A 16,261-nucleotide genomic window follows, 5' to 3' on the forward strand; every position below is an offset into this window, starting at 1 on the left:
CCTTACTCCTGTAATTAGAGCATCTACAAACCTGCTTGGTCATGAGAAATGGGAGAGAAAGATCAAGGGCAGTGCAAGGATGTCACAAGAATGAGGGAGATAAACAACTGCTGGGATTTCTGCCTGACTTCAGAGATGCAGAGTGAACTCACAGACCTCAGGAGACCCAGAAGTGAGACAACTGGAAGCTCTCCTGCCTCAACTTCCAGCTGCCCCAACAGTGGCAGACAACAGGCACATCCCTGGGCTGGGAATGAGCCTTTGCTGAACTCACAGCACAACCTGAGCACATGAAGCCCCTCAAAATTCACCTTTAGAGGCAAAGCAAAGCAAACCACACTTGTTTTCTTGCTCCAGTCTCCTCTTCCTCTGGCACTTTCGGGAAATAAGTTGGATAAGTAACCCACGCTACACCCTAAAATATAATGTACAAGAGCCCAAAAGGCTGTTCAAGGGGAAGAATGATTCCCATTCAAATCACACCCCCCTTCCCAGCCTGTAGCTCAGCACAATTATGCTCAAATCACACAAGTGTTAATGAACTACCACACAAAGGCCATTTCCACTACAAGGCAATTACTTGGTTTTTTTTTTTAATTCAAAGAAAAAAAATGGTATTTTAATAAATACTGCAGAAACATTAACCAAACATACAAAGTGACTTCAACAATTTAAAAAAAAAAAGTAATGAATGTCCTGCTTTATGACAGTTATAACTTATTTTTTTCCACAATATTTAAATACAGAAAGAAGCACTTACCAGCTATTTTGTAATACTGCCCTAAGAGCACTGTTGCATCAGTTAAAAGCTTATTATGGTGGCAAAAACGTCTTTTAGTGGGAAATAACCAGAATGGGAGTGGTTTTTTTTTTTTTTCTTCTTTTCTCAGCTGAAACAAAGTGCCAGGAACACACACACAGAACTGAGTTTTAATTAAGAGTTAATAATCATGGCAACCCATCACCTTTGCACAAGTGAACGCAGCTTTTAACACTTCAAAAATGAAGCATCACCCTTGGGAATGAAATGCTTGTCCTCCACAAGCAGCAACCACACTGGGCAGAGCTTAAGAGTCTCCTTCTTTTGAGAGAAGTTTAGTGGGTCAGGGAGTTGCAAACACACTTTAAAAAGGCTGATTTATTCAGTGGAACAACATTAAGCCAAAAGGAATTTGCCTCAACCGGTTCCCCCGTGTTCCATGACTGGTGTCTGGATACTTGTGGGTTCATTTGAAAGACTAAGGGCAGCATCCAGTTCCCACTGGGGACCTCTTAAGGCCTCACAGTTCTTCAGACCCCATTTCCTCACCCATCTGCAGCAGGAGATGGCTGCTCCCCCCCCCCCCCAGTTGAAGAGCATCACCAAAGATGCCCTGGTTCTGCTGGCTCATTTGCAGATTTTTTTGGGGGGGTTCCTTTTGCAACCACATCCCAGAACAGCCCTTCTCTGCAGGGTTTATCCCAGGATCCCTCCCAGCTCTCCAGCTCCTGCCAGGAGCACAGGAGGCTGGTGGGGCTTCTTCCCCAGGTGGGCAGTAAGGCTTTAGGGAATTCTCCTGGTTGTAAAACCAAGGATCATTAGTCAATCCTAGCTCTTAGCACCTTGCACTGGGACCTACAGCGACGTACCCACACACAACACCACGACTGGAGGCCACTGCCACCCCACGCCACGACCACAGAGAGGAACAGCGAGCCAGAGTCCTGCAAGGGGGGCAGGAGCTGTGCCCCCACGCCCCCAAAATTCCATCCATTTCCACCTAGAATGCTGGGAATCCTCCAACAGGTGTCTTCATCCCCAGCGTGGATCACACAGAACTCCAGACTCTTCCCACACAGCGTTTTCCTCCAGGTGACACACGAGCCTCGGAATCCTCTCCATTTTCACAACGAGCTACTAAAAAAAAATTAAGATCATATCCTTTGGAAAACCAACTAGAAGGTCACAGGGGTAAGTTCCTTAATGAGAAGGGCACGTTAACAACGTCTTCATTAAAAAAAAAAAAAAACCCCAAACATTAAAGTATTTTTTTAATGAAATCAAAGTGGTAGCATCCAGGAGCAGAGTGTTAATAAAAAGAAACGAGCACTGTCCACGACATCTCTCCTTTGCAGTGTTGTTTTCCCATTCACTCTTCTCTCAGCAACATTCAAACATTTTGTTTCCCTTTTATTCTTTTTTTGGCATTTTCTTCAACGTGTCATTTCCTGATGCCACCTCAAGAGCCTTTTTTTTTTTTCTTCTTCTAAGCACAGTCTCACCCACCAGGCGAAGTCTCCATTAAAGCCCCTCATTAAAACACCACGTGGCTTTTGTACTTCATTGAGCCTCCAACCCCCTCCTGGACGTTCTCCTCCTCCTCCAGGGAAAAATCCAAAGGTCCTTCACATCACTGTGCAACTCTTTGCTTTGTCCTTTCTCAAGTCTGTGGCCACTGTGGACAGTTCTGGCCTGCCGGGCATGTGTGAGATTCGCTTTGTCGCCCTCTGCGATTTGTTCCGTTTCACGTTTTTGTTTGTTTTGTTCACACAAGCCAAGGTGGCGACGTGGAAAATGTCTCTGACGCTGTTTTCTGACTGTAAGGCTGAGCATTCGATGTACGTGGCTGCTCCAATCTGCTTGGCCATATTTGCACCCTGAGGGGAAACACAGAAAAGACCCAAAAAACAACATGTGATCAATACTAAGGTTCCGAGGGAGCCAAAACAAAGCTCATAATTACTTTGCAGAGCTTTTTTTTCTTTTCTTTTTTTTTTTTTTTTGGTGAAAACCAAAGCCAAGTCTCCAGCAGCTAATTCTGCAAAATAAACAGTTTGGCTTCCCAGGATGAGTTGAACAAGTATCCAACCATTTAGACAGAAACTGGAAGAGGAGAGAAACTCTTGCCAACAAGTGCAAAAAGCCTAAAGAGTCTTAGTCTGGCCTATTTAGCACTTTCACCTTTAGCAGTATCACCTTAACATGGGATCAATACTAAGATTTGGAGGGAGCCAAAGCAAAGCTCACAATTCCTTTTCAGTGCTGAGGGTTTTTTTTTGGTGAAAACCAAAGCTAAAGCTCCCAGCAGCTAATTTTGCAAAATAAAATAATTGTGAGTTTTGCTTCCCAGGATGAGTTGAACAAGTATCCAACCATTTAGACAGAAACTGGAAGATTAGAGAAACTCAGTGACTTCTAAACAAGAGCAAAAAGCCTAAAGAGTCTTAGTGGGGCCTCTTTAGCAGTTTCACCTCAGCTTGAATCCATGAATTACATGCTCCTGGAAAAGGACTGGAGCTGGCAGCTCCCAGATTTAAGCCTATCTCCAAGGAAAAAATGGATTCTGGGCCTTAGGGAATAACCAGCTGCCCCTGTTAAAGCAAAGTTCATAGGGAAATGTGCTGTGGGCTGTTGGCTCAGGGATGGTTCTGTCAACATCTAACCAGGGAATAGGGAAGAGATGGAAAAAAAGGACATTAGGGGTTAGAGGAGCCCTTCTGCTTTGAGTTTGAGGGCACTAAAAGTCAAAGCAGGGATGTTTGTTCCAGCAGCACAAAGAAAACAACACGTGACACCCACAGATGACAATGACCCAATATCCTGTTGTGGATTTTGCTCCCGGGACACAATACAGCATTATGTGAAAAAATGGAGTTGTCTCAGTGGAATTTTACTTCTGGGGGATGAATCTTTGGTGAAGTTATGAAACCCAACCACATCCTTGACGTGCCACTCCTCACATATTCATGGGCACGAGCTGGTCCAACCCCTCCTCCTTGTTCTTGGCCAGGCTGATGGCACCAACCTCATCAGATCCAGTTGTCAATCCTCACTGTTTACCCTGCAGTGATGCAGCCACTTTATCAATTTGAAGTGGGAGTGGCTGATAAAGGAGTATTGGCTTGCAGGACAAGCCCTCCCCACAGTCAAACACCTCAGCTCCTACCAACCCACGCCGTGGAGCCTCGGCAATGTTTGCTCAGGTGTAGCTCAGTGGAAGTGGGTAACACACAGGAGGAGGGTGTCACCACCAGGCCTTTATCCTCCCAGTGCTTCCTTATGAACTCCAGAGGAATGGGAAAGCCCCACTAAGCTCTCTGATCCCATGTTGACTTAGCCAGGGGAGGGAATTTAAGATTAAGCGGTGTCTCGACCCCGGAGGACCCAGCGCAGGAGTGCTGGGTTTGTTTCGTGCCACCAGGAATTTGGCAGCCACAAAACACACCAAACACTGCTCAGTCCAAGCTTTTGCTTACAAAGACTAGAGAGGAAATTATGGGCTTCCCTGGAACACAAACAATTTTCCCTTTGGATGCCAAGGAGTAGCTCATGGCTCAGCCCTTGGTCTTCAGCTGACTCCTTTTCCTCAGGGCTACAGGCTGAGCTGTGAGTCCAGGGCTGAATCCACCTCCAGGGGAAAAATTCCACCTGCCAGCAGATTTTTGATCACTCCCTGATCACTCAAGGGGTGAGACTCGGTGATTTTACTGAAGTACTGCAATTTCTCAATTTAAACATGCTGCAGGAGCAGCAGTAGCAATCCCATATTAGGAGCTGTTGGTTTGGGAATCTCAGATCGTGAATAAAACATCAAAAACTGGCTGATAGCACAGGATAAAGACACTGAAGTGGCTTCTGGAGGTACCACTCTCCCTCCTACAGGGTGGATCTGTCACCACCACTGTGATTCAGCTGCAGTGATCACACACATGTGAGTAATAAAGGCAAGCTGACCTCAGAGCCCAGTTTTCCCATTCCTGCTTTCCCACGACCTGATTCCTTTCCCTTTCACACCTCGATTTTTCTATCCTCTAACAGCTCCAGACTTCTCACTTCCCCAGCAGCTCAGAACACTTCCAAGAATTAAGGTGCTTTCTGGCTTTGCTGCCACCTTCAGAGGGGCTACGAGGTGCCTTCCCAGGTATTTTAAGGTATCAAGATTCTAAAAGGGACAGATTAGATGCAAACACCTGTTGTGATGACAAGTCAAATGAATGCCATTCAAACCTAAGACATTTTGGGCAATTTTACCAATCTGTCAGTAAATAAGATGTGTCAGCTCTCAGTTCCTTTTTGGTGTCCTCAGGGGCAGAATGAGTTAAGTTTATTTACAATTCATTTAAAAATCTCTTTGCAACCAATAAGGCTACAATCTTATGGTGTTTAAAGCCATGATGTGTTGTGGGGCTGCAGGATTTCCTGCTGCATCCAATCTGTGGGCAGGCTTTGCCTTTGCTCATCCCTTTCGAATTCACCTCCTAGAGCACATCTCCTTTCCAGGATGTCAACAAGGGGGGAGAAATTGTTCCTAAAGATGGTAACAGTGACAGAAAAGGGGTTTATCTTCCACCCTTCAGTCCAAGGAAGGCTGTGGCACACACCTGGTCGTAGGACACGGGGGTCTGCCTGTGGTTGGAGAGCTCCACCAGCGTGGTGACGTCCGTGCGCAGATCCGACTTGCAGCCCACCAAGAGCATCTTGGTGTTGGGGCAGAACTCCTGGATTTCACCTTTCCACTGTAAAATTAAGTTGTTGTTGTTGTTATAAGCCAGGTGGTTAAATGTTTAAATCCACAAGCAGCAATAGATGGGAGATGAAGTTTAATAAGCCATGACATCCCACACAGAAATATTCTCCCATAATTGTTCTGCCTCGGAGCTGATTTCTGAAGGCATCAGCTCCAGCACAACCCAGTCAGGGATGAAATCTTAGTATCTCACACACTCATTCATTCCACTGACTTACTAAGCAAGAGGAAATGAGATTATTTACCTACATGAGTAAAGGTTTGCAGACCTGTTGCTTCTCACACCCAGCCAGAGATATTTGATATCTGGTGTCGCCACGTTCAGTGGGTCCTCAAGACAGAGCTACCACAAAATAAGCACTGCTAAATATTGGCTCAGGGCTAAATCCTCACACCTAGAACTGGACAAATCTACCAAAGGTTCAACCTGTGAACCATCAAAATGCCCTTCAGACAGAACTTGTGATATATCCCTTGTTTTCCTCCCTCTCTACAAAGTCATTCTGAGAACACAAGAGAGCCAAAAATTCAGCAGTATGATGTGAACAGATGAGAATCCCTAATAGGTTAAAAACACAAGAAAGTCAAAAATTTCACAGCATAACCTGATCAGATGATAATCCCTAAAATCTAAGGTTATAATTTGGGTTTAAAAGCATATTAAGAAAAATTTACACAACAAGGCGACCTTATAGTAACCAACATTATCAGAGAGAATAAAACCACAGTTCTGGATGGTTCTTGGCACAGTTTGTAGCTGGGAGAATAGTTTTTGAGCATTTTCTGTAGGCTATTCAGAGCATTGTATGCCACTTTATCCCAGTGAGACAAGAACCACTGGCCCCAGCTACAGAAAAAAGAGGAACTTCAGGTCATTAAGCCTTAAAAAACAGTGCAAAGTTGAGTCATGCTCAGCAAGGGGAGCACCAGGACCACCTTGAACACAGAGCCTGATTATCAAAATTCAATGTTCTCCCTCATGGAAAGTCTGACACTGAATCTTGGGTCACTGAGATTGTATTTCCATGCCACTGCTTGGTCTGCTGGTGGCTTCCAGAGGCATTTGTCACTGGCTGAGGAATTATGTAAAGCCATGGCAGGAGTCCAAACCCTTGGCTGGCACGTTTTAACCACCTGTACAACACGGCCAAGTTTCTCAATCCTGTCTCTTACAGGAGCATCACCTGAGAGACAATTCCTTGCTGCACCTCACACCACCCTCAGCAACTCCCTGCTGTCTAAGGGCTGAGGAATGAGAATTTCCTTCAGCCCTCAACATCCATTAGCAGAGCTTTTGTTTCCAATTAATTCACCCCTTTCAAACAAACAGAGCTCGAATTCCAGCCCTGAAGTTTCCAGTGGAGGAACAGCAGCACTGATTTAAAGAGGAGAAAACACATCAAACAGTTTTATGCTCAAATGTTTCCCAAAACTTGCCTTTTTTAGGACACTGTCAAGAGTTTCTGGCCTACTGATGTCAAAGCAGATCAGGACAGCATCAGAATCTGGGTAGGAGAGGGGACGGACGTTGTCATAATAAGGAGACCCTGCAGGGAAACAAATAACATTTTTGTTAGTTTATATTTTATTTTCTGCACTTACTCGAGCTTATTCAGAAAGTTTAGAGAAGTTTTCAGTTAAACTCTTTAATAGCACCCAGCTGTTTTTTTTCTCCAACAGAACAGTATTCCCCACTCATCATTGTTCATTTTCCCCACTTTCCTATTGTTTCTCACCTCCAAAAGCAGTAGCTTTCCCAAGTAATTCAGAGTGATGGCACCCCAGTGATCCATCTCCCACCAAAAGCCTCCCAACAACAAGGAGAGGGAAATAGGGTCAGCCTAAGTTTAAGTCCCAGCATTAACCTGCAGGGATTTGACTCGGGAGAACAAATCCTTGAACTCCAAAAGGCTTTCTCAAAGGAGATTTGCCACACTTGTGCTTCCATGGAAAAACAAAAACCACACAAAGCTTTGAAATTCAGCAGTTTTGATTTGTCTAACAGTTAATCTAAAACAAACAGCTCCAAGGGCAAAAAAAAGCATCGTTAGTTGTCATGGATATTGGGAATTTTTAGATGAAATTCTTGCTTCCACTTAAAGCATTTATTGCAGGAGTCCAGCAGGAAGGAATCCCAGTCCTGTAGGCAGGCAAGTTGTCTGTCACAAAAAGCCTCATTAATCTGTAAACCAATAAATGCTTGCAATAAATGTTTATGTTTAGCCCATAAACCGGATTTTTATCAAGGAGATCAAAGCTAATTTAGTGATCTGGGGGAACAGATGCAGGCACAATATTGCACTTGGGGCATGTTTTACTTGCAGAGCTGGGAAGGGCTTGCTTTGAGAATGCTCAGGATGTGCAGAGTTACAAATACATCAGAAATGTCATTTTAATCAGCTGGTGAATCTGGCGACAGGTTTGGGGAAATAAAATCTTCCTTTTTTTTTTCCCTAAGAAAGAGGAAGCCAGCATCTGGTTTGACCTGAAGTCTGCTGTGCTTCACCACCTGAGGAGAACCCATTTCTGATTTAAAAAGGTGCTTAAACCAGTTAAGTGGCTCAACAGGGCAAGAGCTTGGGCTTTAAAATGCATGCCTGGAACTTAAAACTCATAACACGCCCTTATTTCTGTATTTATTTTTTTTTTCTCACGAGCCTCCAACCCAGCACAGGACACACTCAACAAAACCACGGCTTTTGGGGGGGTTATCAGCTAATTATGCCACCAATTTCCCAGCTCTCTGGGACTAATTGGCTGGAAGGCCTCAGAGGCTGAGGGATTAGGGAAATTCTTTGAGTTTTTAAGTGACAGGCGTTGCACAAGGCAGAGCAGGGGATGGTGTGAACAGTATGACTTCAGTTGGGCAGCTTCTACAGCACGGAAAGGAGTCAAGAATCCCAGGAATGTTGTTTTTGAAGTGAAGGGTAACACATGGGGAATGAAGCCTTACCAAACTAGGTAGCAGAAGGTAATTTGTTGCACGAGGCTGTTTTATTCAAATGCTCATCTTCATAAATGATGTCAAGCTGACAAAGAGGCAGCTGTCAAGAATTGCTCTTCACACCACAGTTAACTGAATTCAGCACTAAATGACATGTTGGGGACAACTCTGAGGGAGGTGACCCGTAGTAAACTACTCGCTGGAGCTCAGCTCCGCTCCCAGGGACTATCAATAAGCATTTTCCCTACTAATTACTCCCCAGCTATCTCCAGCACTGCTATTACAGCTCCATCCTGCAGCCCCAGGGCCAAGTTATTCCTCCTGGAGCCCCAGGGGCCAAGGGAATGTGCCCTGGCCAGAGGAACTGCAGGACAATGTGCCATAAACTGGCCAAAGCCCAGCCCATCTCCCCGCTGAGCTCCAGCGTGTAAGGGCAGGATGGAAGAGCTTTAATGCCAAGTGGTTGCTGGCTGGAAAGGAGGCTCAAAAAAAAAAAAAAGCCTCACCCAGAAACTAATTCCTCAGACACATACCTATCTCCTCACTCAGCAGGCTCCAGGGATACAACACACCATATATGTCCACCAGCACGTATTTATGTATACACAGAGTCACCACCTCCAGCCCTGAGACTCCTTCCCACCCCGTCAGCTGGAGCTTTGAGGGTTTTGCTCCTCAGCTTTTCCCTCTGGAGCTCTCCTGGTAAAGATGCTGAGCTGGGATAAATGTATTTTTCGAGGCCAAGAGGAATATCCAACACCTTTTCTCTGGCAGAACAAACAGGAACCGTTTAAACTACTCGGGCTGCAGGATCCACAAAGGAAATTTCCTGCTCCCATTCAGCAGCAATAACTGAGCTTTTATTGCTGTGCAAATAAAGAGGGGCTGCAGCTCTCACTGTGCAGGCCTATTCAGGCTGGCATTTCATCCTGGAGCCCAGAGAAACCCTCAGAAGGCAGGAATGCCAGGAATGAGGCTCACTCAAGTCTGAACAGACAACTCCAGCTCGCTCTTTTTCATGTTGAGTTTGCAGAGCTGAAGCCGTGCCAACCCTCGAAAACAGAAGGAAAATGTAGGGCTGGAGCAGTGGTATTTGTGGAGGAAAAAAAAGAAAAATCAGCCTATTTGTTTTTGGGATCCTGCTCCTACAAAATAAAACATTTTTGGCGAGGACAACACGGGTGATTTTTCAGTTTTAGCAAGGAATTGCTGATAGTTCATCTCCCTCTGTGCTGGGAGTCTATTCCAGCTGCAACCCTCCTTTTTTTATTTGTTTGGCAGCTTAAATAATTTAAGGCAAAATACTTGAAACATTAAGAACGATCTACTTTTGAACCCTTAGATTTGGTGCAAAGTCCAACATAAATTTAGCTTTTAAACTGAAATCAAACCCCTCCCTAGCAATGTTGGTCTAGAGTAGATACTCTAGACATTTAAGCTTAGGCTTACATGTTGCTATCTTAATAAATAATAGAATTATATCATTACTAGCTAGAGAATACTGAATTTTTTGGTGGTTTGGCACTGGTCTAAGATGCTAAATCAGGGAGAGCTGTTTGTCTGGAGGATCCAAAGCCACCAGCAGCTCCAAGCAGGAGGTTCAGCCCCACGTCCCACCACTTGCCCCTGGGCCTTCAGGCAAGTGATGCTCAGTAACAGGCAAGACTTTCCTATTTCCACACCACCAGGCTTCAGGTCTTTGTAGCCTTTTGGAGTCCAGTCAAGTGAAAGAACAACAGATGAGCAGCAGCATTTTCACTCCCAAACCCTTGGGCTCACTTAATTATCAGCTCCAGAGAAAACACATCAAACACACAGTGGCTGCTCCAAGGAGCTGATTCACTACTGCTGGTTTTCCTCCTTCCAAAAAAACTTGGCTGGTCTGGAGTTCAGGTGATTTTTCTGGGCTACCACAGAACCTGTGATCTCCAAGCACACGAGGATCACAAAATCCAGGGCATCTTTGGCGTTCTCATCAAAGAAAACAGGACTCTGGGAGGTGATTTGATTTTAATTCCAATTGAAATTAAAAACAAAAAATAAGAAAACTAGTTACTGTTACTCTGCCATTAAAATAAGAAAATCACACGGTTCAACTTCCAAGTGGGACTGGAAGGCAAAGGAAGAAACTGGACATTTCCTTTAAAGTGGTTACTGCCAGGGAACTTTGGGAATTAGGAACTTTAATTCCTCTAAGTTTCAGTCTCGGGAAAGAGAGAGACAGCACAAACTTCATAATTAATATTCTGCTTCTCTATGGACACTGAGTACATTGTATACATCCAAATCCCAGCAAAGCCAACTTGACTTAAAGCTCCAAGGCCCTTCTGGATTTAATTACCTGCTAATCCCCAGCAGTGCCCAAGTATTTCTGGCCCTGTTGTGAATTATTTTATTGGAGTATCCAGTGCAGTTTCCACAGTTCAAGCAATAAAAAAAGCCCTAAAATACATTTTAGGGAGACCCAGGTATGAATACCTAATTAATGTATGTGATTCCTATGCCACAGCTGCTGTTGTCCAAGCAAGAAATATAAATATCACTTTCAATGGAAAAAGCCAAAAAACTTGGTAATTAGATTAGACCATGACAGATGAAGATAGATAACTAATAGAGAAGCGTTCCACTACTGTGCAAGTACAAAATGAAGCTTTAACCCGGAGAAATTCTAACATTGTACCTCCCAAAACAAGCCCACAGCTCTCAAACAGCTCAAAACTACCACATGTTACCACAGAGTGGAATAATTTATGGTGCAGGGAGATTGCAACCAGACATTCCTGCTTTGAGAGGAGGCTTGGTAGTCCAAAACCCAATTGAAATTCAAGTTGGCAAGTGCTTCCCTTAATGCTGTGGCTAATTTAAATCCTTCTAATGACTTGCAGAACTAGACAGTACCAGAAAACATTTGAATAATGAACCTTCCCATTCCACTCTTTACTTCTAAGAGTGTGTTGTGTCTTGGATATGCCCATAGGAATATGAGACAACAACAGCTTCCCAATAAACTGCCAGTCAGCTCTAAACTTTCCTATCAGCTGCATGACTCCTAAACTTTGTACCTAAGGGTCCTCTAGTAAAAAAACACACTGTTATTATACAATAAAGAATTATAAACAGCAGGGCCTGTTCTCACCCTGACACGAGACTGTTTTAACCCACAGCTGGAAGTCAAGTATATCCTTCCAAAGGATTCACTGCAAACCCCAATTTTAATTCAAGGAAGGGAATAAAAGGTAAGGCAGCCTGTTAGATGCTCCCAGTTGGAAAAGAGTTAAAGAAAAGATGGATAACAAGCACTTGAAAGTATCTGCAATGTATTGCAATCAAATACCATCTTTCCCCCTCTTTCAAGAGATCCTGAAGCACCTCACCCTGACTCCAGCCAGGTTGCAATGGCCATGATCTTCCATTAGCACTTGGCAGTCAATCAGTCATATTTTTAAGTTAATTAGACCTAGCCCTGCTTCAAAAACGTCATTCAGACACATATTCTAATTCAGTAGAGGACCAGGACAAAGACTTGTAAAAATTAAATTACCAAGACTTGAAGATAATGCTAAAACACTATCTTATCTCCTGCTGGCTCTTATCTGCTGATGTGATTTTGCTCTGGGTTAATGGGTTTGGGGACTGCTGCTTCCTGCAGATGGTGAGAAGGGATGTTTATGGAGACAAAATTCCCCATCCAGACTCCTACAGGCAAAGGATCCACTCAGCAACACTTTATAAGACCAAGTATTGGCTTTTTGAAATATTTCCTCTTAGTTTTTGGATGCCAGACAAATTACCCACTTGATCTCAAGCTTCTGACTCAACCAAATTTTCTGTTAGTTCAGGACAGTCCCAAGAGGACAAAAGGCTGCCAAAGTGTTCCTTCCACTGCATTTGCCTTTTGAAGTGCTATGGAATATTTCATTACATGGGTGTCTCCAGCCTTTGACATCCAGATCCCAAACAGCTTAACCTGTGTATTTTAATAGCTAAAGATAAAATTTTCCAAAATAACCATTAATTTTTAATAAGCCCTCATTCCACGGTTAAAGCCAGCTTAGTAATGAGGATGAAAGCTCAAACCAGACACACTCTGGAAGTCTGCAAGTCTCACTTGGCATAAGATGAAGAAAAAAAATCAGCTCAGAGCCACGCTGATACTGGTTGTGGGCTGAGACTGCCTTTTCCCAGTAATCGTGTTGCAAGAATTTGGAATCATTTCCTCAAGAGCACGAGGAAAGCCAACCCGCCTCCTGAACTCCTTTTTTTAAAGAGGGATTAACATTTTCATTTCTGGTAAGAGAACTGCTGTCACATTCAGCAGAAATTGCTGCCTCCAAATTCAGCATTAACGGGCTGCCTGAAGAAGAAAGGGGGTTGTGTGTCCTGGCAGGTTCCTCCGGGTTTTTTTTCCTCAATCAGTTCTGTGGATAATGATGCTCCCACACCTCTGTTAATGGTTCATGGTGTCACTCACCCCTGGACACCTCAGAGTTCTCAGTTATCCAGAGCAGAGACACCCTGGCTGCCCACGCTCCTCTGCAGCAAGTTTGGGGTGCATCCTCACCCCCCTGGCTCTAAGCTCAGTCCAAATTATCAAGATCTAGGAGAGTTCATGTCTTAACATGTCTTAAAATGCCTTAACATGTCTTAACATGTCGACTGAGATAGCCAAGCACCAAAAACCTCAACCTTTCAGCCAGTTTTTGGCATGGGCACTGAAGATGTAACTGGAAAAAAGAAGAGGACCTTCAGCATTTATTTCATTATGTAGAAGAGGATGGTTCCTTCTGCATCCTAGAGCAACAGGGATAACAGAGGAACAGAGGATAAAGGCTAAAGGCTTTCCCTAAAAAAGCCTTTCCTGCCTTTAAAGACTCTCTAAAACATCGTGGGAGAAAAAAAAAAAAAAGTCCTGTATTTTGTAAAACACCAAGCAGGCATTAAGGAGGCCACAAGGAGCTCCGAGGCGAGCTGATGTCATTTGCCATCACCGTAAAAACACCTTTTCACTGTCCTACGAGGGTTTCCGGGCAGCAGCGGAGCGAAGGTGCCGCCGGAGCTGCCCGGCTGAGCTCGCCGCAGGCAGGTGAGGACACAAACCCCTGCAATGCTGACGAATCGTCCACACCCTCAGCCAAGTGTATCCTTAAAGTACATCCCGGATTTTTTTTTTTTTATATATATAAAAAAGCACCCAGGAGCAGCTGGATGCGGAGAGGGCGAGGGGCTGCGGGAGCTGCGGATCCCCCCTCCCCAGGTTCCCGGGATGCGAAGGGAGCGCTCACCCGAGGTGTCCCAGAGGCTGAGCTCGATGCGCTGCGTGTCGATCTCGAAGCTCGCCGTGTAGTTCTCGAACACGGTGGGGACGTAGCTCTGCCGGGAGACAGCGCAGGGTCAGCCCGCCGGCACGGACCGACCCCAACCCCGACCCCAATCCCGACCCCATCCCGGCTCCGACCCCAAGCCCGCTGCCGTCCCTCTCACCTCGGGGAAGCAGTCCTTGGCGAAGACGTGGAGCAGCGCGGTCTTCCCGCACTGGCTGTCCCCCACCACCACGATCTTGCACTTCACGTTCTGGTTGGGATCCATCACCGCCTTGCTCGATAACTTCTGGCTCGCTCTTCTTTCCTTCATTGATCTCCGCTTAGTCCCTCGGCCGGCCACGACAGAAGAGGAGAGGGGAAAAAAAAAAAAAAAAAAAAAACCAACCAAAAAACCAACCCACGCACAATACGGTTTCCTCGAAAAAAAAAAAAAAAGGTAAAAATAATTTAAAAAAAGTGCCGAGGTGGAGGTGGCAGAGCCGCGGAGGCACCGCCGCCGCCGCTGCTCCCGCCCGTCCGCCCGCCGGTCCCGCGCTCACTGCTTTGTCCCCCCGCCGCACGCCCCCATTTATAGCCTCACGCCCGCCAATCACCGCCCGCCGCCCGCGCGGGCCACGCCCCCCTCCGCCGCGCGCCGCCGGAGCACAGCGCCCCCTGGGGGAGCCGCGCGGCGGGGCAGCCCCTCGGCCAGGGGAGGGCGGCGGGAGGGAGGCGCGGCGACCCGGGACAATAAAGGGCGTTTTTTGTGGCGTTCTTTTTAAATTTTAGACAGGCCGTCCTTATGTGTCAGCGCTACGATTGGGAATCTGCGGTATGTGGGGCTGTGTGGCCTCCAGAGGGGCGGACAGGTGGTCCAGGGTCCCTCAGGGTGGTCCAGTGCCTCAGGCTGGGATGAGGAGAGATGATGAGAACCGAGGAGGAACGAGGAGAACTGAGGAGGGGTGAGAGCTGAGACATGAGGAGAACCAAGGAGAGCTGAAAAGAACTGAGGAGGGCTGAGGAGACACGAGGAGAACCAAGGAGAGATGAGAAGAACTGAGGAGGGCTGAGGAGACACGAGGAGGACTGAAAAAGGCTGAGAAGGTCGAGGGGAGCTGAGAAGGGCTGAGGAGAGTTGAGGAGGGCTGAAGAAGGCTGAGGAGAATTGAGGAGAGATAAGGAAACGTGAAGAGGCTGGGGAGAGATGAAAAATGCTGAGGAGGGATGAGGAGGGCTGAAAAAGGCTGAGGAAGGCTGAAAAAAGCTGAGGAGGGCTGAGCAGAGCCCCTGGGCTCAGGAGAGCCGCCCACCTTCAGCCTGGACTGCCCCGCAGGGCTGGCTCAGCAGGGTGATGCTTGTGATGGTGGGTGAAGGGGCACAAGGAGCATGTCGGGATCTCACAAAAGTGTAGAATCGTGGAATATCCTGAGCTGGAAAGCACCCACAAGGACCATCCAGTCCAACTCCTGTCCCTGCACAGACACCCCAACGATCCCACCCTGTCCTGAGAGCGTTGTCCAAACCCTCCTGGAGCTCTGGCAGCCTTGGGGCCGTGCCCACTGCCCTGGGGAGCCTGGGCAGTGCCCAACCAGCCTCTGGGGGAAGAACCTTTCCCTGAGATCCACCCTGACCCTGCCCTGGCACAGCTCCAGCCCTTCCCTCAGGTCACCAGAGAGCAGAGATCGGTGCTGCCCATCATTAACTTCCTATTTTTCAGCTTCCTGGACACAACCCCAAGCCAAACTGGCTGAGGGCTGACATCATTCCTGAAGGGAGAGCCCCGAACAAGGGCTGGTTTGTGAGCGGCTCGTAACACTCCTCTCCTTCAAGTGCTCCTCTCCTCTCCCATATGGCTCTGCATGGCACACAGATGCCCTTGGAAAGGGCTGCCAGCAGAGGAGGGCTGGAGCAGAGCCTGCCTCCCCTCCTTGCTTAGACCAGGCTTTGCTCAGACCAAACTTTGCTCAGCCCAGGCTTTGCCTGGCGCAGCCGGACACAAGAGTGTCCTTCCTGAAGGTGGGGTCTTGGCCTTATCTCTTGAGTCATCCAGGTCACGAACTGTCTCCGTGTCAGTTCTGGGCTGAAACGTGAGCAATTCATGTGCATGTTTGACCATAGGGAGATGCTGCACTGACTCACACAGGAGAATCCCAAACATGACATTTCAAAGCTCAGTGCTGGTATTTTTGACTTTTCTGTGACGTGTCACGTCTTCATCTGGTCAAATTACTCATCTCTAATGAATTTTCCAAAGAATTTGGTTTCTGTTTGGAAATCACGAGCGAAACACTGAAATTTGCAGCGTGTGCCTTATTTGTAAAGCCTTGGAGCAAACAGATTTCCATCTCTTTTTTTTTTTTTTTAATTTAAAGCTAGCCTCAGCTCTTTTGCAGCCTCCATCCAACCCTGCTGTCCACCAGGATTTTGGATATATGGCGGAATGGGAGGAATAAGCAAAGAAACTTAATGCTCACTGCAAGCTGGGTTTCTCCCTGCTTTTCAATTGTCAA

General features: G+C 46.4%; 1 protein-coding gene across 1 annotated transcript; it reads right to left on the reverse strand.

Annotated features, from left to right (window-relative positions):
- Positions 1 to 596: 596 nt before the first annotated feature.
- RND3 (Rho family GTPase 3) lies at positions 597 to 14,325 on the reverse strand. The gene is made up of 5 exons (XM_051810214.1): positions 13,933 to 14,325; positions 13,734 to 13,821; positions 6,945 to 7,054; positions 5,362 to 5,496; positions 597 to 2,637 (listed from the first exon to the last, which is right to left on the reverse strand). The coding sequence occupies exons 1-5, from the start codon at positions 14,080 to 14,082 to the stop codon at positions 2,386 to 2,388; spliced, it is 735 nt and encodes a 244-aa protein (XP_051666174.1). The 5' UTR covers positions 14,083 to 14,325; the 3' UTR covers positions 597 to 2,385.
- Between the last annotated feature and the right edge of the window lie 1,936 nt (positions 14,326 to 16,261).

Source organism: Manacus candei, unplaced genomic scaffold (genome assembly GCF_025592945.1).
Source record: "Manacus candei isolate 608988 ecotype Guabito, Panama unplaced genomic scaffold, ASM2559294v1 h1tg000077l, whole genome shotgun sequence".
NCBI classification, from domain to species: domain Eukaryota; kingdom Metazoa; phylum Chordata; class Aves; order Passeriformes; family Pipridae; genus Manacus; species Manacus candei.